Source organism: Amphiprion ocellaris, chromosome 13 (genome assembly GCF_022539595.1).
Source record: "Amphiprion ocellaris isolate individual 3 ecotype Okinawa chromosome 13, ASM2253959v1, whole genome shotgun sequence".
Lineage (NCBI taxonomy): Eukaryota > Metazoa > Chordata > Actinopteri > Pomacentridae > Amphiprion > Amphiprion ocellaris.
In genome coordinates, this window is record NC_072778.1 from 5,932,599 (window position 1) to 5,954,120 (window position 21,522).

The 21,522-nt window shown below is 39.0% G+C and overlaps 1 protein-coding gene across 2 annotated transcripts; it reads left to right on the plus strand.

Moving 5' to 3' along the window:
- Nucleotides 1-1,686: 1,686 nt before the first annotated feature.
- Nucleotides 1,687-21,230, plus strand: LOC111579893 (myosin-9). 2 transcript variants are annotated; one of them, XM_023287404.3, is made up of 8 exons: nucleotides 1,687-2,052; nucleotides 5,282-5,436; nucleotides 7,413-7,669; nucleotides 9,211-9,298; nucleotides 11,756-11,868; nucleotides 13,747-13,899; nucleotides 14,055-14,136; nucleotides 20,963-21,230. In XM_023287404.3, exons 1-8 carry the CDS (start codon nucleotides 1,956-1,958, stop codon nucleotides 20,999-21,001), a joined length of 984 nt encoding a protein of 327 aa, XP_023143172.1. In that variant the 5' UTR covers nucleotides 1,687-1,955; the 3' UTR covers nucleotides 21,002-21,230. The 2 variants fall into 2 exon arrangements, with proteins under 2 accessions (XP_023143172.1, XP_023143171.1); XM_023287403.3 differs by having other exon boundaries at nucleotides 1,691-2,052; nucleotides 5,279-5,436.
- The last annotated feature ends 292 nt before the right edge of the window (nucleotides 21,231-21,522 follow it).

Consider the following 21,522-nt stretch of genomic DNA (forward strand, 5'->3'; position numbering starts at 1 on the left):
TAACGCCTAAAAACAGTGGAAATGCCCTTTATATGTACAGTGGCATCCAAATCTAGTCTTGTTTTGTCCACCTACAGCCCAAATCTTCAGTTAAAAATCATGTGTGACAAAGAAGAGCATCCCATACTTATTTCTGAGAGGTTAAAAACCAGAAATATTCATTATTTGTCATTATAAATGATTTATTTGCTTGCCAAAATAACTACCAATTCACTTTCTGCCCCGAATAACTGTTTGAGTTTCTCACAGTTATGCAAGAGTGCCTACTTAAAGATACTTGAAGCTGTGCTTGTGTTGGGTACATGTCAATTTCAGTTAATGACATTTCAGCTTTAACCACACATAGTATTGTAGGACAATTAACCATCTTTGTCTGTCCATTGGATGCAAAAGTTTCAAAAACAAAAACATAACTGATCTTATATGAAAAATCGACCAAAGTGACATAATTAAAGGTTCCTTTATTGAAAGTTTGTCTCCATCTGCTGGTAGGAAATGGGAGTACATATAATCTATATAATATATATATATATATATATATATATATATATATATATATATATATATATATATATATATATATATATATATATATATATATATATATATATATATATGGAATATTTGTCATTTAATAACTATATTGGAAAATCAATGTATGGAAAATTGTTCATCCTGATGGAAAAATCCTTGAAAAGTCTAGATTCCAGGATAAGTGCCTCAAATAATGATTATTTTCGTTGTTGATTCATCTTTCAGTTATTTTTTTGGATTGTTCGATTAGCTGTTAGATCTATAAAATGTCAGAAAATGGTGAAAAATGTAGATCAATATGTCCCAAAGCCCATGATAAGACAAATGTCTTTTGCCCACAACCCAAAGATATTCAGTTTCCTGTTATACAGGAGGAAAGAAACCAGAAAATACTCAAATTTGAGAAGCTGGATTAAACAGCAGAAATTACTCAAAGCAACTAAGTGATTAGCAAAATAGTTGGCAACTAATTTAACGCACATCTGATTGATTGGTGGTTGCAGCTTTGGCTGAATGAGGGAACATGCTGGAGCCAGGAGCACCATTTTCCCCTACTTCATGCTAAGCTAAGCTAATCTTAGCCTCATCTTTGCCACATAAACATGAAAGCGGTGCCTGTTTCTCGTCTAATGCGCCACCAAAAAGCAAATACACCCCAAAAAGTAGAACTTTTCCTTTAAATGTGTGACCTTTCTACAGATAACATCTTATTGCAAAAGAAATCCTTGTATAATGAGTCATTAAATAGGTAAAATAACCCTCACAGAGAGGATTTTTAGAAATTTTCTTGTAACAAAAAATGTTGAGAAAGTTTTCATCTGTATCCGATCTACATTACATCACCAGCAGTGACACACAAATAACAGCAAACATAAAAATAATAGACTTAAACCACTTACTAGGACTTAAAAAAAAATACTAACAGACCCAATGAATAAAATACAAGATGCTATTAAATGTCTTCTCTTAAGTGTCTTATGCAACCCTATTTTATAAAGTTCTAACCTGAGGCTGCTGTTAGAAAGACTCCTGCCTGCTAGACACAACATGCCCGACTCCCTCAGCTTTCTCGCCGCCTCGGGGGCAGAATTTCAACACCAATTTTTGCATATAACGCCAGATCAACCCTTTAATTTGTGCACGGAAGGAGTCACAGCTTCCCTGTTTATTCAACCAGCGGGCCAGATGGCAAGAAAACACACAGAAACACACAGCAGCAGCAGCAGCAGCATGTCTCACCTCCGTGTTATGGAAACAGCCTGGATTAATGCTTAAACCCGCCCTGTGTAGGTGTGCTCCATGCAGCAGGGGAGTTAAATATTGTGGGAAACGTGCCCTCTGTGACCATGTGGGACACACCCGCTCTGCCCTGAGGATCATGGGAAGCTGGCTTTAGGTCGGAGCGAGCAGTTCAGACGCAGATGAGCATGAGGAGGTTTTTCCGAGCGCACAGGGAAGAGGACTACAGTCAGATCCAGTATCTGACGGCCAAGTGCACCCGCCTGGCTCATGACAAAGGTAAGTCCTGAAGGTCAAGGCTTTGACCCCCCGGATAAAGGAACATAACACTGGTTCAGTCTGAAAGGTGCTACTCCTCTTTCCTTCTTTGTCTGTTATGTTATTTCCAGTTTTTAATAAGAAGTTCTAATAAAGGTTGTAATGTTGATTAAACTGAGAGGTGTTTCTAGTATTTGGCTTTGTCTCACTGCTGTCAAAGGCCTGGACTATAGAACTGTAGTTTCGCTTTGAGCTCAATAAAACATTAATTAACTTTATGATCTTCATCAGCGTTGGAGGAAGTACTCAGGCCAGATAGCAGCACTAAAACCACACTGTAAAAATACTCAGTGCAAATCAGCTCATGCAGTTAAAATGTATAAATAATCCACGTACAGTGCAGAAGTACTGAAAGCGGTACTTAAACACTGTATACACTACTGTTCAAAAGTTTGGCATCATTTAGAAATGCCCTTATTTTTGAAGAAAAAGCATTTTTTTGCAATGAAGATAACATTAAATTAATCAGAAATCCAGTCTAGACATTGTTAATGTGGTAAATGACTATTCTAGCTGGAAACAGCTGATTTTTAATGGAATATCTCCATAGAGGTACAGAGGAACATTTCCAGCAACCATCACTCCTGTGTTCTAATGCTACATTGTGTTAGCTAATGGTGTTGAAAGGCTAATTGATTATTAGAAAACCCTTGTGCAATTATGTTAGCACTAGAACTTTTGAATGGTAGTGTATTTCCTCCCCCTTCTGCAGGAGGGATACATCATTTCATGTGCAATGTTATCAGATTTTTCTATATCAACGTGCAATATTCTCACAATCATTGTCAAGTGCAATATTTATGTGCAATACATCCATTTACTTTCAATTCATTCTCTGTTATTTATCTGTTTCTTGTTATTTAGTTTACAGTTTACATTTTGTAGCTTTTTCTTTTATTAGATTTTTAAAACACTATTCCTTGGCATCCACTCAGACACTTTGTGTTTTGTACTTTGTGCTCTTTTTGGATTTCTATTTAACTGCTATCCTTTCTGTAATTGTGTGTATTTAACTAACCTTTGTTTATTGTACTGTACTGTACTGTACTGCACTGTATCTTATCTTACTACTAATGCCACTAAGACTAAAGAAGCTAGTTTTAAATGAATTGTTTTAGATGCAACTAATGATAATTTTCATCTGCTGATTACTATTGATTAATTGCTTGGCTGAAATAAGTATGTTAAATAAGTAAATATCATTTGTATTTGTCAGCTAATCCTAAACATGAGTTGTTCTTATTAGCTGCCAATAACAATATGTGATTTGATATGTCTAGCAGAAAGGGGAAAAGATTTAAACTGAAATAAAGTCAACCTTATACATTTTGAAGAAACCAAATGCTAGATATGTTAAAAATGTTTCTTAAATTTAGCAACAAATTAGATTAAGACTAGACAATGTCTCTCTTATGCACTGTTTTGGGAAATCTGCATTTGTGTGTTCTATGCTTATGTTCTTCCTGCCACAATGATTACATTATCAATTCATCTACAACAGAGCCAGAGTCCAGATAATTTTATTTATTGTCTTAGATTTGTGGTTTTATTTTTTGATGCTCATTATTTGAGACATTTCTTACAATAATTCTATAATTCCAATATTTGGATATTCTTAAGAATTAAGAATCTACTTATCATCTTAAAATTAAAAGAGTAACTACATCAGATAATAATTTGTCCAAAAAGGTAATTATTGTGACAGGTGTACCTCTTACTCAGATATATTATACTAAAGCAATATTCATAGCATGTAGAGCAGTTGGACCACAGATAGTCTCTGATTTACCTTTCGCTGTCTGAGCTCTGCATGCCTTCATTTCTTTCTCTGAACTCTTCCTCCTCCATCTCCTCTCTGGGATGCTCTTCCTCCTCTCTTCTTTTAGGCTGGGAAAAGCTGCTGGTGGTTTCCTTCCTCTTCATTGTTTACTGTCTCCTACAAGAATCACACTGACTGAACTATGTTTTTTCCTTTGATAATTTTCATTATTAACTATGATACAATCTGATGTGTACAGTTTAAACCTTTAAAGAGATACTTAACATGTAAACGTTTTTTTCAGCTGTAAACTAAATGATATGACTGTACTATGATGAAACACATCAATGTTGGTGTTATTATGACCTTGACACCAAAATTATAAAACCAGCATTAAACAAGCAGGATGTAGTTTTCAAACAGTGCATGAAAACCTGGTGTGACTGGGGGTTTGGTTACACTTTAATGTCATGTAAAGTCTTAGTGAATGTGTCATTTCTTTTGACTTACAGTCTGTTGTCAGAACCACAGGTTGTAATTATCAAAATAAGAGAAAAAACTTCCACAGACGATCCCCCACCATCCTTCTGTGGCTGTTCTCTAACATTAGCTAGCTACATAAGTAAAAATTAGCAAGGCCCAGACTCACTGGAAACCGTGGCTCGTCTCGCAAGCAAACAGTTTATGTGAATTTAGACACTATTAGCGTTTAATACATTGTGAACAGTTATATTAGCATGTAGTGTAACCCAGTCTAACTAGTGTCTTACTGTCACACCGAAGTCCAGCTGTCATCCACATGAGTGAGGTCTAAGAGCAGCCCCTCAGGGGGGCGTGTCGCCTCGTATCTGTAGCAGCATAGACTGTACAGGACGTGACGTCAACATGGTGCATTCGAAAGCACTCGGACATCGGAGTTTCACTCGGTATTCGTCTTTCCTGGACTTTCGCTCTTTACGGCCGGCCACAACCTTTCATATACATATTTTTGAATTAGATTGCTCAGAACTGGGATGGCAAGGCATCTTCTAGGGGTGGCAGTTGCCACCCTATGCCACCCCAGTAGATCCGCCCCTGCCTATTACTGTTCAGGATTTATACAAATAAAAAATACAAATGCTGATAAAACAGGATGTTTTGTTATATATTAAACTACCCAACATGGAATACAGATGGAGCTTCATTAATTAGTAGATTATTTTTTCATTTAAAAGTGCCAAATAATTCATAGTTCCAGATTCTCACATGAGGATTTGTTGCTTTACCTTTTAACTATTGCAGCTGATTTTTGATCATTTTGAATTTTGAACGCTTTCTCCTCTTAAAACCAATCATTCTAGCCATCAACATATGAGCTCCATGTAAAACCTGCAATTTTTCTGTAGAGCTGTGTGTCCTGAGTGTGTTCTGGTGTTTTTTTTTCTGCAGCAGTGTTGGACAGAGAGTTTCTGTTGTCCAGAGACAGGGAGAGGAAGCTGGAGAATGATCTGGAAGCTGCGACCGCTCGACTCTTCCAGCAGGAGCAGCAGAACATGGAGCTGAGGATGAACCAGGACCAGCTCATCAGCAGGATCCGCCAGCAGCAGGTGGACTGAGTTAGAAGTCAGAGAGCTGAAATATCTAGAAGATGCTGCAGTTAATCTATCCCAAAACTGACAAAAGCCTTTAGACCATAAACTGGCAGCTGTTTTTAACAACAAAACTCTAAACCAGGGGTGTCAAACTTATGGCCCGTGAGCCAAAAGCGGCCCGCCACAGGGTCCAATCAGGGCCGTTGGATGACTTTCCAAAGTGCAAAAATTACAGAGAACACATTAACTACAAAATGTAAAACTGTAAATTCAAAATAATTCCTACATTTTGACAAGTTGTTTGGATCATAAGGTTTTTGAAAACAAATTATCTTTTATTTCACTTCTAGTCCATTAGCATGCATGCTAACAAATGCTAGTAGTAACATCAGGGCCGATGAAGATGATGAACATGCTGTTCCTTTTACTTTTGCTCAAAGTTTTGGTTTTGCAATGGCTTGGAGTGAAAAGGACACATTATTTTGAAAATTTCTTTCTACTCTAAAATGGCTTTACATAAATGATATTCAGTTTACTGTCAATATTCACATTTATGAAAATGCAGTGAGAGAATTTTGATTTTTTTCTAACATAAACTAATTAATCGATCATCTAAAAACTTGGTGATTAATGTAAAGCATCTGAGATGAGGTGCTGCAGTACCGTGCAGGAAAATTGTGTTTTTTGAGCATGAAACCATCAAATCAAACATATTCTAGTACACCTAAAAAAAATACAACTATAAACCTGTCAATGAGCATAATTTGAGCTCTTTAATTGAATGCTCTAATGCTACAAAAGTGGCTAATTTGGGCTATTTAAATTGGTAGTGAGAGTAGCTAACAAAACAAAGCACTCTGCCAACTACACGGGAATGAAGCATTAGCTCCCATTGTAGTGGCAGGTTTGGTCTCCCGAAGGCAAATATCTGCATGTTTAGCCACTAAATGCTCCAGCGGCTGCTCTCAGACTCTTTCTGCCATTTGATGCTGAACAGTAGTTTCAGTTGAATTATCACAACTTCTTACTGCAAACAGCTGCTGACTGAACTACCAGTAAATGAAGCATGAGACCAAAACCTCTAGTGGAGGAAGTTAAGAAACTCTGCAGAGCCGGTTGATAACAGCGACTCTTTTCAGTTAATCATGATTCACAGACCAACATTCAGTCTCAGTCTACCTAAAGGTCGGTGTCGGTGCAATTCAGAGTGATTTTTTAAATTTGTGTCATTTAACCTCATTACAGCCCCTTTATTTGGATGCATGTAATCATGGCGGCCCACGTATGCTGCAGTTACTGTAATTACACTGGAATTGGACTACCAGTGTTAACATGTGTAACAGCAGAGGCTTTGGCAGAACTTTTACATGTTTCTGAGCTCCTGGCTGCTCAACACAGGCATGAGCTATGAGCTGTGAGACATTTGAACTTCTCTAACCTTTTAATTTTAATGCTTTTTGGAACCTTAGTTTCAATATTTCACACAGCAAAACATCAACATATTTTAATGTTGTAGAAGAATGCTGTTGCCTTTTTTTCACTTTTCTTGTACCATTAATCATCTAGGAACTCTTTGTAATACTTTTAGAGGATCCTAGGAGCTTATCGTAGTGTTCAGCGTGATGCTTTTTCATTCACTTGTGCAGTTTTTTAGCAGCTTAACATTTATCCAGTGTCTCACTTGGAAGCAGCACAGTAACATATGATCAGCTCTTGTAGAAACTACTGTGTTATTTGTTGGATATTCACTTCACTTTCCCCCCAAAGATTTGATATTGTGTCAGGTTTGGGCTTGTCCTAAACTCCTTGACCTTTACGGGTGTTTAGCATTAAATCACTTGTACGTAGGCAGTGTTGAATAACCTGAGAATAACATGCATGGTAACTATGTGCCATTTATGTGTATTTAGCATTTAAAAAACAACAAAAGAGTGTGTTTGTGGTTAATGAAAACAGCACAGACATTAAATAACAGTAAAACCTGTCTGCAGGAACTGGTGGACCTGCTGCAGCAGCGGCTGGTCCTGCTGGCGGAGGAGAGCTGTCGGGACGCGGAGCTGCTTCGGCAGGTCGGCTCAGAGCTGCTGTGTCTGCAGAGCTCCGAGGTGAAGCTGGAGGGCCTGGTGGAGGAGCTGCACGCCGAGGCCCAGCACAGAGCCGCAGTGGCAGAAGGCCTCCAGGCAGAGCTGCACGCTGAGGCCCAGAGCAGAGCTGCACTGACAGAGAGCCTCCACGCGGAGCTGCACAGGTAGGCCCATATCAGCTGTCAACTCTTTTGCATGATAAGGCTTTTTTTGGTTCTCTCTTTCTAGTGGGTTTTGTGTTTTTTGGGGTCCTTTTAGGTCTCTGTGGTGGTTTCACGTCTCTTTGTGGTTGTCTTTAAGCTATTTGTGGTCGTTTGACATCTTTTGTGGTAATTTTGTGTCTCTTCATGATTGATTTTGTGTTTTCTGGTTCCTTTTTGCAGCTCATTTTATTTGTTTTATGATTTTGACTTTGTCATGCTTTCATCTCTGTGATTGTTTGGCAGCTCTTTGTGGTAATTTTGCATGTCTTTGTGGTTGCATTTCCTTGTAGTTGCTTTACACCTCTTTGTCGTTTTAAGGTCTTTCTGTTGTCATTTCACATCCTTTTGTAACAATCTTGCATTCTTTGTAGTTGTTTGTTTCCATCTCTTTGTGGTTGCTCTTTTCTCTTTGTAGTTCATTGACTAATTTCTACTTTTGCAAGTAGAAATGTAAGAGGTTCAAACCCATGAACCTCTTGACCCCTTGGGCCTTTAGTAGAAGGAAATTTGAAGATGTCAAGTTGAGCTCTGTTTTCTGATTTTCTAGACTAAAAAATATGAACCTTTTGGTCCAGTCAAAGCTCTGAGATGTGGAGGAAAAACCTGAAAACTGGATGCAGTGATGCATGTTGTTCTTAGCGATATTAATTGTTGATATGAACTCATTCCTCCATGTTCTACTGTTAAAACCTAACAAAATACAACAATGAACATTAACCATGATAAGACTGCAGTCAGAAGAAGAAAAGAGACATTAAAATGAGTAACTTTTGATTACCACCTCTAGCAAACTGAGGCCAACTAACGCTGTCACCAGCTTGTCCGCAAATCCAGTGAAGAAAATCATCTCCAACTGTTGTCTCAAGATCAAATGAAAACATGGAGCTCAGAGAAAAGCAGTGATCGTCCAGTGCAGCTCAGTCCCTGCAGAGAGATGGCTTAGATTCAGAATATGTTATCACATTATGACTGCAGGAATACAGATGAATGAAATCTTGACATTTGCGGCGATATTCATATTTATATTATCATTAAAATTCTTGTCAAGACGAAGACATTTGCTTGTGTGTGAGGGTTGAAAATTGAAAAGCAGATGAGTAAATGTGAAATGTTATTGTAAAAAGGAGTAAATCTTTGAAAAAAAACACCTGTATACACACTAAAATAAGCAATAGTACAATAGTTGCTGTAGCATTTTAGATATAATTTTATGACTACGTTTTAGTAAATTTCACTTTAACATTCATTAAGATTTTTTACTGTTTAAGACAAACGAACAGAAGTTTTCAATTATTCCATGTTCAATACTGTTAACAAATCTGTTTTGTTGCAGTATTAGTACGCTGTTTATTTAGGCTTTTTGTGTAAAAATGTAAATGGCCATATAGGTGGAATTTCATTTCCTTTTAAATAACTAATATAATGCATTTTCTGTATGACTCTGCTCAAGTAAATTCATCTGGATACAAGTAAAGACTTTTTTCTGTTTTTGTTACCAACAGTAAAACGGCTGAGCTGGAGGAGCTACAAAACGTCAACAAAACCCTGACAAAGGAGCTGAAGAACCTCCACAGAGCTCATCAAGACGAGGTGAGAAACAAAGTTTAGGACTGATGTGGATCCAGGTTCAAGGTTTACTGCACATTAAAGTAAAAGAAAAGTGGGAGTATCCACTATTAACAGTGTAAAGACTTGAAAGATGAAGGGAGGGCAGCAGCTTTCATACAGAGATACGTAATCACACCAGACCTGGACCACCCACTCTGCCATCAACTCATCCCCCTTCCTGCCGGCTGACTGCCCACGTCCGGAAAGCTTCTTTTTAGCAAGAGCTTTGTTCTGATAGCCGTATGAGTTATACATAGGTAACCAACCTCCTAAGGTCAAAAGAATAAATCAGCACCATCTTGTCTAGCATTAACATATAATATGCCTCTATCTCTGGAACTGAATGTCCCTGTAAGACCTGCATGTTTGTCCAACTCTGTGTAAGTCTGTATGTGTTGGTTGCAATATTTGTATACAAAAGATGGATGTAGCCTCCAGGTCTGAAAAGTGAGGCCTTAAACCTGCATTATTTCCCACAGCCAGCAGGGGTCAACTTCTCTGGCTCCAAAAAGTCAGGTTGTATTGAAGTTAATAATAAATTTCTCTGCCCTCTCACTCAATTTGTTATCTCAGTAAGCATTTTCCTATTAAGTTTATGGTCTCAGTTGATATTTAGAAGTTTCCCTCAATGCAGCTTGGTGTTGATTTAGTAAATTATAGTCCCATTTAGAGGAAACTAGATGATGAAGCAGGGTATGTTTTAGAACAACTTTAGAACTGCACATCTACCTTAGAGATACTCAAAGTACTTTATAGTATTTCTCATTAACACACACCAATAATGTCAGTGCTGCCATGCAAAGTGATCACCTGCCACTGGGAAAACCTCTGGATTCTGTCTGGCCTAATGACACATCGGCATGTGGATGTGCTGGGATTCAAACCACCAAGTAGTGGCATCATGCAACACCTTCAGATGTCTCTGGAATTCATCCTGTAGCATGATGTTGAACCTATTAGTGAATAAGCCATCTTACTTACAGCTGCCTTTTGTGTGCATTGTGTTGTTGAGTTTTCAGTCAGGTCCACCCGTCACCCGTTGCATTAAGTTTCAAGAAACCAAGATGCTTCAAAACATTAGTCCACAAACTAATGGTGACCTTGCAGCAAACAGCTGGTCTATTTTGTGTAGAAAAAGAGTCATATGGTGCTTTAAATGGCAGAAACTGAAGAAGATAACCTGGTTAACAAAGAACGTTGATTGCTACTTATGTGATAATCATTATCTCTGACTTCAGTCTTAGGTTTTGTTGAGCTGGCTTACACAAAGAAAGCCTGACTATGTTAAACCTTCTTCATAGTACACGTCTTTGGATGGCAAATATAGAATGCAAACATACAGCAAAGTGCAAAATTAGTTGTCACTTCACATGTTTAGTTTCTTACCCATCATGCAACACCTTTAGACATCTCTGAAAGTCATTTATTGAGCCCAAACATCCAGTAAGAGTCATAAAAAACTATCTTCCGCAACAAATAATAACAAATAGTCCTGCAACACGTAGTTTAACCTCCAGAGAGCCGTGATCTCAGCATCATGGAGTCAGTCTTTTATTACATGAAGAGACAGAAGACTCACTTTACACATACTTGGAACAACCTATCTGCCAAATACCTTGAAAAACTGTGAACAAGTGCAGTTTAGGACTTGTCATCAACTGTTTTTATAGTTCAGAATGTCATTTGAGGATTAAAGGGTGATCAGGTGGATCAGGAAATCTGCTGCCTATTTGTTGCAATGTCACTTTTGTCCAGCAGATGTCGGGATTGGACACTTTGTTTGAAACTGGACTTACAGTTGGACACAAATACAGTCAACAAATACCAAACTTTTAATGGTTTTCAAATGAATATGGGACATTCCTCTGTGTGGAACTCGCAGCTAGCTCCTCCAATCAGAAGTCGTGGATTAACGCGCTGGTGTTTCAGGCTAATTTAGGTCAGCGTGGCGGAGTGCCAGCTCAAAACAGTGAATAATGACCTGCTGCTGGATTTCGGATAATTAATTTCATAAAACATAAAACCTCAAGGTTCAAAATGATGCACTGTGGCCAAATCTTAAAAAACTACCACTACCTCAGCGAGCGCTTTAATTCAGATCTTGCTGGCATTAGGTTTGCGTTGGTGTATGTTGGGTCTGGGCATTACTGAAACATTCCTCTGCACTGTCAAGATTTTATTTTTTTATGTACTCTTGGCTTCAAAGACTCCCTCCCTCACTGGCCTCTGCTTCAACCAGTCCATCAAACAGCAAACAATCCAGGTCCACAATTATCTTTCCTTTGAGACGTCTGCACAAAGCCAAGAGAACTGAACAACAGACCGCAGTGTCAGTGAAAAACTTAATGAGAACATTTATTTGGAGGCAGTGGAGTATTGTGAAAGCCACGGGAGCCAAAGGGGAAATAGACTGATGCTGTCTTGTTGTTTCTTTCTGAGGTGAGGGAACTGCAGCGGGAGAACGAGGGCAGTCTGAGGAAACTGCAGGAGACGGCAGAGCAGTTTGAGTGGCTCTGTCAGCAGCAGCGCTACTGGATGTGTTGTGTAAAGAGGTGGGTATGTTTTTATCTGCCAGAAAACATGATCAAAGTTTTACAGTCTGCACAGAAATGTGCACAGACCTCAAGCTTTGGACCCATATCAGTGAGGGCTCCTGCATAAAACACACTAATACATTAAATAACTGATTACTGAATGGAATCTGTTTATTAAAAGTAACATCAAGTTTTTTCATCTGCAAATCAGAATTAAATCAAATAGAATTTGCTTGTGTCAAGACAAAATTACTGTTTTTTTGTCATCAATTCTGAGATTTTGACATAAAATATGTATATTTGGCATATGTTGTATTTAAATGTATGCTTTGGATGTTTTACAGTCAGACTAGTGGAGAGAAAACATCCAAAAGAGACATTTAAGTGTTAACTTTACTACACTTTGTCTCTTTGCATGTGTAGATTTCAGTTATAAAACACTTTCTCTCACCCTAACCGGTCGAGGCAGATGGCTGTCTTCCCCGAGCCTGGTTCTGTCTGAGTTTTTTTCCCTCCCTCCCTATTCCAGGGTTTGTTTCGTTCCATCCCACCGTCGTTCATAAGGAATCGAAAGCCAGTTTTGGATTGTTGGGTTTTCTGTTCTCTGTTTATAATTCGTAAGGTCTGTAGCTTCCTATGCTAAGTGCTTTGAGATGACAAGCACGACCGTTCAAAGGTTTGGAGTCACTTAGAAATGTCCTTATTCCTGAAAGAAAAGCATTTTTTTTCAATAGAAATAAAATCAAATTCATCAGAAATCCAGTCTAGACATTGTTAATGTAGTAAATGACTATTCTAGCTGGAAACAGCTGATTTTTAATGGAATATCTCCATAGGGGTACAGAGGAACATTTCCAGCAACCATCACTCCTGTGTTCTAATGCTACATTGTGTTAGCTAATGGTGTTGAAAGGCTCATTGATGAGTAGAAAACCCTTGTGCAGTTATGTTAGCACATGAATAAAAGTGGGAGTTTTCATGGAAGGCATGGAATTGTCTGGGTGACCCCAAACTTTTGACTGGTAGTGTATGTTGTGAATGTGTGCTATATAAATAAAATGGAATTGAACTGAATATTTAAATTTTCTCAAAATGATTTATTTTTTCTCATACTCTGAGCCAGAAATCTTACTTCAGTAGCATTTAGATACATCAAACTTTCCAGTTTCATTCCCATGTCCTCGGGCTTCCTATCAAAGGGTTTGTTCATATATCTTTCATAGCCTGATTTATAGAACATTTCACTCCTAAAAATCTGGCAAAAATTGATCTTTTTTTGCATTGGCAACATTCTTTGATTCATGGAGTCATGAAAAGAGAGATTCAAAAATTACCCCAGTAAAAACCTTTAACTCTAATCCATCAACAAAATGAAACAAGAGTTTTGAAGTGAGCTTCATCCAGTGTTCGACTCTCTCTATTCTTGAAACTAATGCAAATTAGGGCATTTTTTTTTAGAGCTATAACACCTTATTTGCATATTTCAAGGATTGAACAATATAAAGATTATAATAGGGGGTAGTACACATGGGGTATCTTAGGTCTCTCACCTAAAATTAACTTTAAGAAGTAAAGTGTGACCTCTGTGCTGCACATAATTCAGATTCTGACCCCTGCTTCTTGCTAGTAAATGTAATCTGAATTTTGCCACAAACTCACATTAATTAACAGCATCTTATCTAAAGCAGCTCACATTTCGGAAGTAAGCTTGGGTTCCTGGTTTTGCTAGAGGACATTTCTGCTTGTGGACAGGAAAAAGCTTTAAACCAAACCCTACAATTTATGTCCTGCTTCAGCCAGACCTCATACTGCTGCTTCCTTCACAGTTTAATCAGCTGCGTTTCAACGCTCGCTGGGTTTTGTATGAAGATGTGCTGACTTGCCTGTTTCTCGCAGGTTCAAAGACTGCCTGCTGGAGGAGAGAGAGATTTTCCTGCGACAGGTCAGCATGTTGCAGAAGAAGGCTGAGAAACTGAAGAAGAGTTCGCATGACAGCAGCCCGACACAGAGCCTCGTCTGCCCTCTGCAGGACACTGAGAGCTGTGTCAGGTAACGAGTCTGAAGAGATCTCATCAGGAATCATAGTGTGTTTTCCAAATCAATCCATTTAATACAGAATATCCATATCACTTTACATTCTGCAATACATAACTCCATTTTTCTCTACATGGCACCAGTTTAACCTGCTGTTCTTTTTCAAACAGCATAACACCGTGGGATGCAGTGACTGATCTAGAGTCTCAAGTGGAGAACTCAAACATGTTGTATGAGGAGCTCTTCAAACAGGTAATGCTTTTATTTTTCCGCCTAATGGTCAGAAATTCCAGTTCCATCGAAGGAATCTTCTATCGCTGCATCCTAAAGGTTACTCAGAACATTTCACGGCACATCTGTTGTGTCTTTTAAAGCCTTTGAATCTTGGCGCAGTAGATGCATGTAAACCTTACGGGTGAAATATTAGAGCTTCATTAGAGCAATAATATTCTTCTGAGTACGGCTGCCAATCCCCAGAGGAGCTGACGGTGCTGTCAGTTCCTCCGCAAATTATGAGTGTGTCTTGGATAAACATGTCTAAATGAGGTTTGTCTCTCTGCCGTGGAGGATATTTAAAGCTCTGTCATGTCTGACTTCCACAAACTTCTCATGTGTGAAGCACATTACTTTACTGGGTAATTTGCCTTTTCATTTCTGCTCTGGTTTTTCTATTAAATGTCAGAAAAGAGTGAAAAGTGGTAGAATTTCTGCACGGTGAAAAGAGAGTTTCTTACATGTCAAAGAAAAGCACAAGTTATAACCCCAAAATGTTTGTCATTTTGCTGGAAAGTAGATTAATTTATTATCAAAATCAAAAACATAGAGTATTTCTTCGAGCTCAACAATGAGTATTTTTTGAAGCTTGAAGTTTCCTGACAGAAAGTTTTAGGAAAATACAAACGGCTCTCTTTGTACATTACTCTAACCCTCATGTGGATCCTTATTTTAAAAGTTTCAAAGAAATCTGGTGCTGGTCTCAGGACTTGAAATCAAAAAACAGAGCTAATATTCATCTGGACGTGACTGCCACTCCCTACAGGAGTTGCCGTTCAGCCAGAGGCCTCACAGAACTCTGATACTCTCACTGTTGTTCTTTGATATTTAATGATGAGTTAAAGACTTTATGTAATCAATGGATGACCGCAGAATGTTCTATAAAGAACAGAGGGTATCTCCATAAACTCGTAGTTTCCGTTTCAAGAAGAAACAAGCGTTCATTCATTCTGAGCTCCGGGGATGTCACAGATTCTGATCATACTGTGTGTGTTCTGGCTTTCAGTCATCTATAACTTGTTCCTGATCATTGACTTAAATACAAAATATCTGCATACTCCAGTGTGTTATTTTCCACACATTACAGTGAATGTGTTGCTGTATCTGCACACCATTGTACATGCTGATATTATTACTGTCCAGTATATCTAGTACTGTAAGAGCTTGATGGTTTTGCAATGTGGCAGCAGACATTTACAGGTGTGGCCCTGTGATTGGCTCTTTCAGGCTTTCGTTTCCATTGTGTTGTAGGATCTGAAAGCTTTGATCGCACCCAAACAGCGACAAATAGTTACTGGACGAAACTTCAGTTCTATGAGCATGTAGTAAATAGAAAAATGGAGGTTTGTTGTATTAGTTTATATAACTATCACTGCAAAATCTAATCAGTTGGTCCTTGTGTCATTTTTGACCTTCCCTGAAAATTTTATTCAAATCTGTTTGTCCGTTTTTGAGTAGTGTTGCGCACAGACAGACGGACAGACAAACAGATGGACAAACATATGCCGATTGAACTTCGCCGAACTTAAGTTCAATAAGCAAGTAGTAAATAGAAAAATGGAGGTTTGTTGTATTACTTTTTTTGTTAACTTTACATTGAAGAGAGCTACTTGACGATGACATTGAGAAGGCAGAAAGTTGTAGTTTGTCGTCTTCTTTGAGTTTAACCAATCAGCGTTGAGCCCAGTACACCCGTTTCTCAGCACCGCTCGGGAGTACCCTGAGGTAGGTACTTTTTCAGCCCTAAAAGAAGTTCTACATGGGCGGCTGTTGTGGTCGGAACATGCACGAAGTTTTAAAAATGGCCCACAGGCTCCTGCAGTGGAAAGTGGCCCAAAGAAAAACAAGCCCAGCCTTGTTTTTGGTTCTCGTCACGTCCCTACTGACCGCCACTGTAAAGATGTGTTCAGACGGACAGTGAAGTAAATTATAACTTTGGCTCAGTCGTGCAAATTTGAGTGTTTGTGTTGATTTGCCACTTGAAACAGTCACTGTGCTGCACCAAAAATGCATACATGAACTGTAAGCTAACTTGGTTGCTCCCTCCAGTCTCTCGTGTTTTTCCTCTTGTTCCTGTATGTTTATGAGGTATTATTTTTGCCTTTATTTGGGCAGAAAGATGGGTATGACATGCAACATAGACCTTTTGGCCTGAAATTGAACAGGAGACATTGTGATTATGGGATATAACCGTTAATCATGAGGCCAAATGATGTCCTGTTCTACTCAAGTTAATCTGACCTCAAAACGGACACATTTTCTTCTGGTAAATTTGCCTCTAATCACTTCACAATAAACATAAAAATGGCTTGATTAACGAACAAATAAAGCTCTGCACAGGTTTGTTTTTTTGGCCTCAGATTTGACGAACAGTTCTTTTATTTATCTGGTAAGGACAGCCTGTTTTCATGGCTATTTTATTCGTGAGGATCCCTAAAGCTAGCCGTGGGGTACTGTTTTTTTTTTTTTTTTAATTAATGCCAGATCTCTCTTTTCTACCTGAGTTTTAAAATCTCTGGATTGGAGATAAGTGCAGATCTTGGGGCGAAACATTAGAATTTCAAAACACAGGGTCGTTTTTTAGATATTCATCTGGGCACAGCTGCCAGTTCACTGCAGGCGTGTTGCGGTGCCACGAAGTGTTCCAGAAAACTCAGACATCTGCACAGAAGTCTCATCATTATTTTTATTTGGCCTGGCTGCTGTATATCTGAACAAGGAGACACTTGTCCATACATTCAAACAGATCACATGCAGAGAGGAGTGTGGTTATCCAAAGATGACACCACCAGAGGACACATAAGCAAAAAAAAGTACAGGAATTCACATTTTTAATTTAACAGATGAAACAATCTGTTAGTCTTGGTAAAAATTGAGCATAGAAATTTTACCTGTTTATAGTTTTAAGACCTGCTATATACCTATAAGGACTGTTGCTCGTATTTAGTCTGTACTACTATGGTTACAACTCAGAAAACCAAACGGTGTGGTTAAACAGTAAACATTAGCATAAAGTCCTCGTAGGAAACACAATGTAGTAATTAAACTATCAGGCATACCCAGTCCACACTAGGAAAAGTCAGTTATGACAGGTTTGTTGCATCTTGGTGTTAGTCTAATTACCTGTTTACAATTGATCATAGTTTTTACAGCATCTAATTCGTAATTCTTTTTTATTACTGTGGCATTTGCTGTATATCACTTCCAGTGTCCAAAATCTAAATGTGTAAACTCATCCAGAAGTGCCAGGTAAAGCCTGTATGAGGATGTTGATGGGGATTTCAGACACAGGACTAAATTTTCTGAACTGCAAATCAACCTTATTTGCCTCAAAGCTGGATGGAGTGACAACATTCACTTTAGTGATTGTCTGGTCCTTGATGTGTTGCCACATAAAACCAAGTATAAACCTGGATGTAAACTGATTGAATGTGATCTGTTACGTCTAAATACCTGAGTTTCTATAGTTAAAAACTGAAAATAATCAGCCCTATTCGTGAAAGATTTAGCTTTTCATTGTCACTGTGAGCTGCTTTAAGATTCTTTGATCGGCTGTTGGAAGATACACAATTAGAAAACATGTCACGAGGAACCTCAGCTGGGAGAGTTCGTACCTCTTACATATGAGCATTTGTTGAAAGCTCAACATTTTGCAAAATACACTTATTGGTTTTCTTCTGAAGAGTTCGATGTCTGTTAAATATGAAGCTGAAGCGAGCAGCCAGTGAGCTTGATAGAGTGTAGCGTAGCGCTGATTAGCATAAAGACTCCAGAGTCAAGGAATAGGTCCACACTTAATCCTGGGTGCTCTGCAAGTCAGGCAGTAGGCAAATGGGGGCACCGGGGCATCCTGACCACAGCATTGTGACTGGTTTGTTGAACTTCACCTCTTTGGTGGGGAAGGAAGTGGAGCGATAGCAGCTAGATAAAGCTGGGCCGTAATGGACAACATGTTGGGCACAGTGGCCCATAAGTGAAAGGGTTAGAAGCAGAGTGGTCTAACCCACAACCCAAATATAGCGTTACAGTGGCGCGTCAAATGTTAAATGTTAGACCATTCTTGAAAACACAAAACTTTGAACCCATTTTTCTCAAAAACTGAGAAAGTGGGTGAGACCACTCTGCTTCCAAACCCTTCAAGTGCACCTGGCATCTTTTTGGAGCAAAGAGAGGAGCAGAGCTGTGAACTGATCACTGCCTAGTGTTGGATCAGATTATGGAAAAGGCTGTTGGACAGCTCTGGTAAACCTAAACATGTGAAGTCGAACTGGGAACATCCGTCAAGTCTTCAGCTTCCATCTCCGGAAGAGTTTAGAGAAATTGGGGACAAGGAATCTGAATGGGAAATGTTCAAAATGTTCTGAGAAGACTGTCAGGAGCTGTGGTCAGAATGATTCATTTATCTTTAAGGACAAAGTGCGCAAGTAGCTGCCTTTGGATTATAGAAATGATCCCTTAAGAGTGACTGCTGTAATCTTTTAAAATCTTTGGTTCAAAACACAGCAGCATTGAGGTGAGGACGACTGCCAGTCCCCTGTGGACCTGGACGGCTGCCAGGACATTCATAAAACTGATACTTCATGGGCACTGGAGTCGAATCAGACTTTTATTTTTTCTGTCTGCCTGCTATATGCTTTGAAAAGTTTGAGGGCTTTGAGGAACTTTCAGTGGCAAAGCCATTTTGCCATCAGACAGGAACCTCACAATGTCCCTCAAAGAGCTCCTTCAGGAAGCGTTCACAAATCCTGACAGGGCCGCCAACACTTCATCCTCCTGCAGGATTTTTATAGTGAAAGGTGTTTGCTGGGTGCCTTGGGGATTTTTTTTAAAGCCCCTACATCATCAGAAAGACAACTTCAGTGTTTTAAAAACTGAGGATAAGAAGAAGCCTGACAGACAGAACATAAGGCTAATACTCGCTGCCAGTCCCCAGAGGAGCTGCCGGCCTGCCAGAGCCTTCAGAGACGGCTGATACTTTCTGGGCACCGGAGTCACATCAGGCCTTTACACTGTCTGTCTGTCGGCTGCACATGGCTCCCTCCCAAGCCGTCCGGGTCCTCTTCCAAAGCAGCAAAGAGATGACTAATAATGACTGGAGGGAGGTGGTTGCCAATAGCCTCTGTGCTTCATTCCCCTCACCTCTCACAGGCTCTGCAGTGCATTTCTTTGGATAATTATTCTGATTGAGTGCAGATGATGTTGAGTGTTTTTTTTCCTCCTTTCAGTCCCTGCAGAGCTGCGAGAGGGGAGGAAATTTAGCTGGAGGAGCAGGGACCGCCGGAGACAGGGAGGATACAGCCATGATAGAACACATTACCAGCTCTGACATAATTTATACAAACGGCTGATTCACACTGTGTGGACATGAGCATCGTTCTTAGATGACACAGACGGAAAACGGAAAGCTTTCTGACATTTTAAGAGACATTAGAAGTGCATCTCAGTCAGGATGGTTTATATCATGGAGTCTTGATTATATCTGGGCTAAATATGGTTGAAAAGTTAATCTTCTTGTGATGTGAAGGTTAATTAACCTGCTCAGCTTTGAAATATAAATGTTGGATTGCTGTTAGCTCAATTGTGCAGCACTGGTTTTGTGAAGCAGCATAAGAAGCATCATTTTAAGCATCATTTTAACCCATCTTTTCTTGTATTTCAAGGATAAAAAGCCTCACACCTGAGCAGAAACCATCAGAGATCTTTAGCTTCATGTTGTAGCTGCTGTAAATTGGTTTGACTTCAGCTAACAGGCTAACAGCACTAGATATAGTTATATAGGTGTGTCATTAGTCGCTGTTGTTTATTGCAGCTATGTGTCAACGCTGCCATCTCATTGTTGTGAAACATCTGCACCTCCTAATGCATGTCTGTCCATTCACAATTACAAAAACATCCCAACTCGCTAAATTTTCAATACATTTTTTCACTCTTTGTGGTGTTACAATACTACAGTGTGTATCAGTGATACTTGACACTTGGTAAATAAAAAACTGTGTATTTTCATATCAAAATACCTGATCCTTTTTACATAATAATGTTTCCATATTACAATATTTATGATCTATTTTTAAAATGCACTCTTTTTTTGCCTGTATTGCCTTCCATTGTGGATTTAGACCTAATTAAAATGTTTTACAGTTGCATTTAATTGCATTTTTAGATAAAGTACTGTATAGTGTATCAGTAGGGTTGTGCAGTTAAACAAGTAACTCAAGTGTTTACCTGAGCTGCTGCCACTGTAAAAAGACTGGATGAGTGGAACAAAGTGGATGGATAGAGTTTCAGTGCAAATCAAAAACAAATATTCAAAACGATCAGCTGCAAAACGAAAGCTGCAGGGAGCATGTGACTCCTCACCTCCTTGAATTTCTACCCTGGAGTCAGAATAAATTTAGAAAGATCTGTGCAGCTTTGAAAGACACATTAATGCAAAATACGAAGACTGAAATGAACCAGAATTAAATCTAAGCCTAGTTTTAAGGCAAGGAAAGGCAAGGCATTTTTATTTGTATGGCACATTTTATACACAGGAGGAGCTCAATGTGCTTTACATAGAAACAAAAAGAATACTATTAAAAACAAAACCTGATTATGAATACAATAAAAACAAAGTACAGAAAGATAGAGAGAGAAAAAATGAATATGAATGCTGCATAAAAGAATAATTTGCGATCTTTTGACCTTTCATTACTAACTGGGACATTTTTCCTGAAGGCCTTTTCTCACTCGGATGTCTTCTTCTTGCACCCCCTTTTGTTTATTGCCTTTGGTCATCTTCACTTACAGTTTATTTTCCTGTCCTCAGGCGGGGAGCCCTATCAACGGACACCAAAAACCTCCATGAGGACAGAAGCCTGGAGCCTGAAATCCTCTTTACCTTCTCTTCCCACCTTCTGCAAACCAGACGATAACTACTAGATGTTTGTGTGTGTGGTCAGCTCGCCTCCCAGTCATTGTTTTAAAAAGACAAACAGTCTTGGAAAAACAAGCCTGTGAAAACCACGCATTCATTGTATTTCTACCACTATTGTTCACAGTGATATACGACTGAATTAAAACATAAACATACAACACGCTGCTTGTCCTGCCTTTTCTGTCACACGTGCCCATTGCATGTGCCTGGAGTTGTCTGGTCACATGTTTCAGTAATTGTCCATTATTCAGACCTTGTAATCAGCACCACTAACAAGAGCATAAGCACCTGAGAATGTTCTCTTTTGTTGTTTTGCCAGTGAATCCTCGCAGGAAAACCAGCAGCTGGTGCGCAGAGGAAACAACAAACCTGTTGTTTTGACCCAAATGAAGCTCCGCTGATTGTTCCCCCCCTGCTACATCTCTACCTCTGATCAGCACATCTTTTCACTT

Coding starts and splice junctions, on each gene's coding strand:
- LOC111579893 (XM_023287403.3), top strand. CDS start 1,956: ATGAGCATGAGGAGGTTTTTCCGAGCGCACAGGGAAGAGGACTACAGT. Junction 2,053..5,278: donor CCGCCTGGCTCATGACAAAG/GTAAGTCCTGAA, acceptor TTTTTTCTGCAG/CAGTGTTGGACAGAGAGTTT. Junction 9,299..11,755: donor ACAGAGCTCATCAAGACGAG/GTGAGAAACAAA, acceptor TTTCTTTCTGAG/GTGAGGGAACTGCAGCGGGA.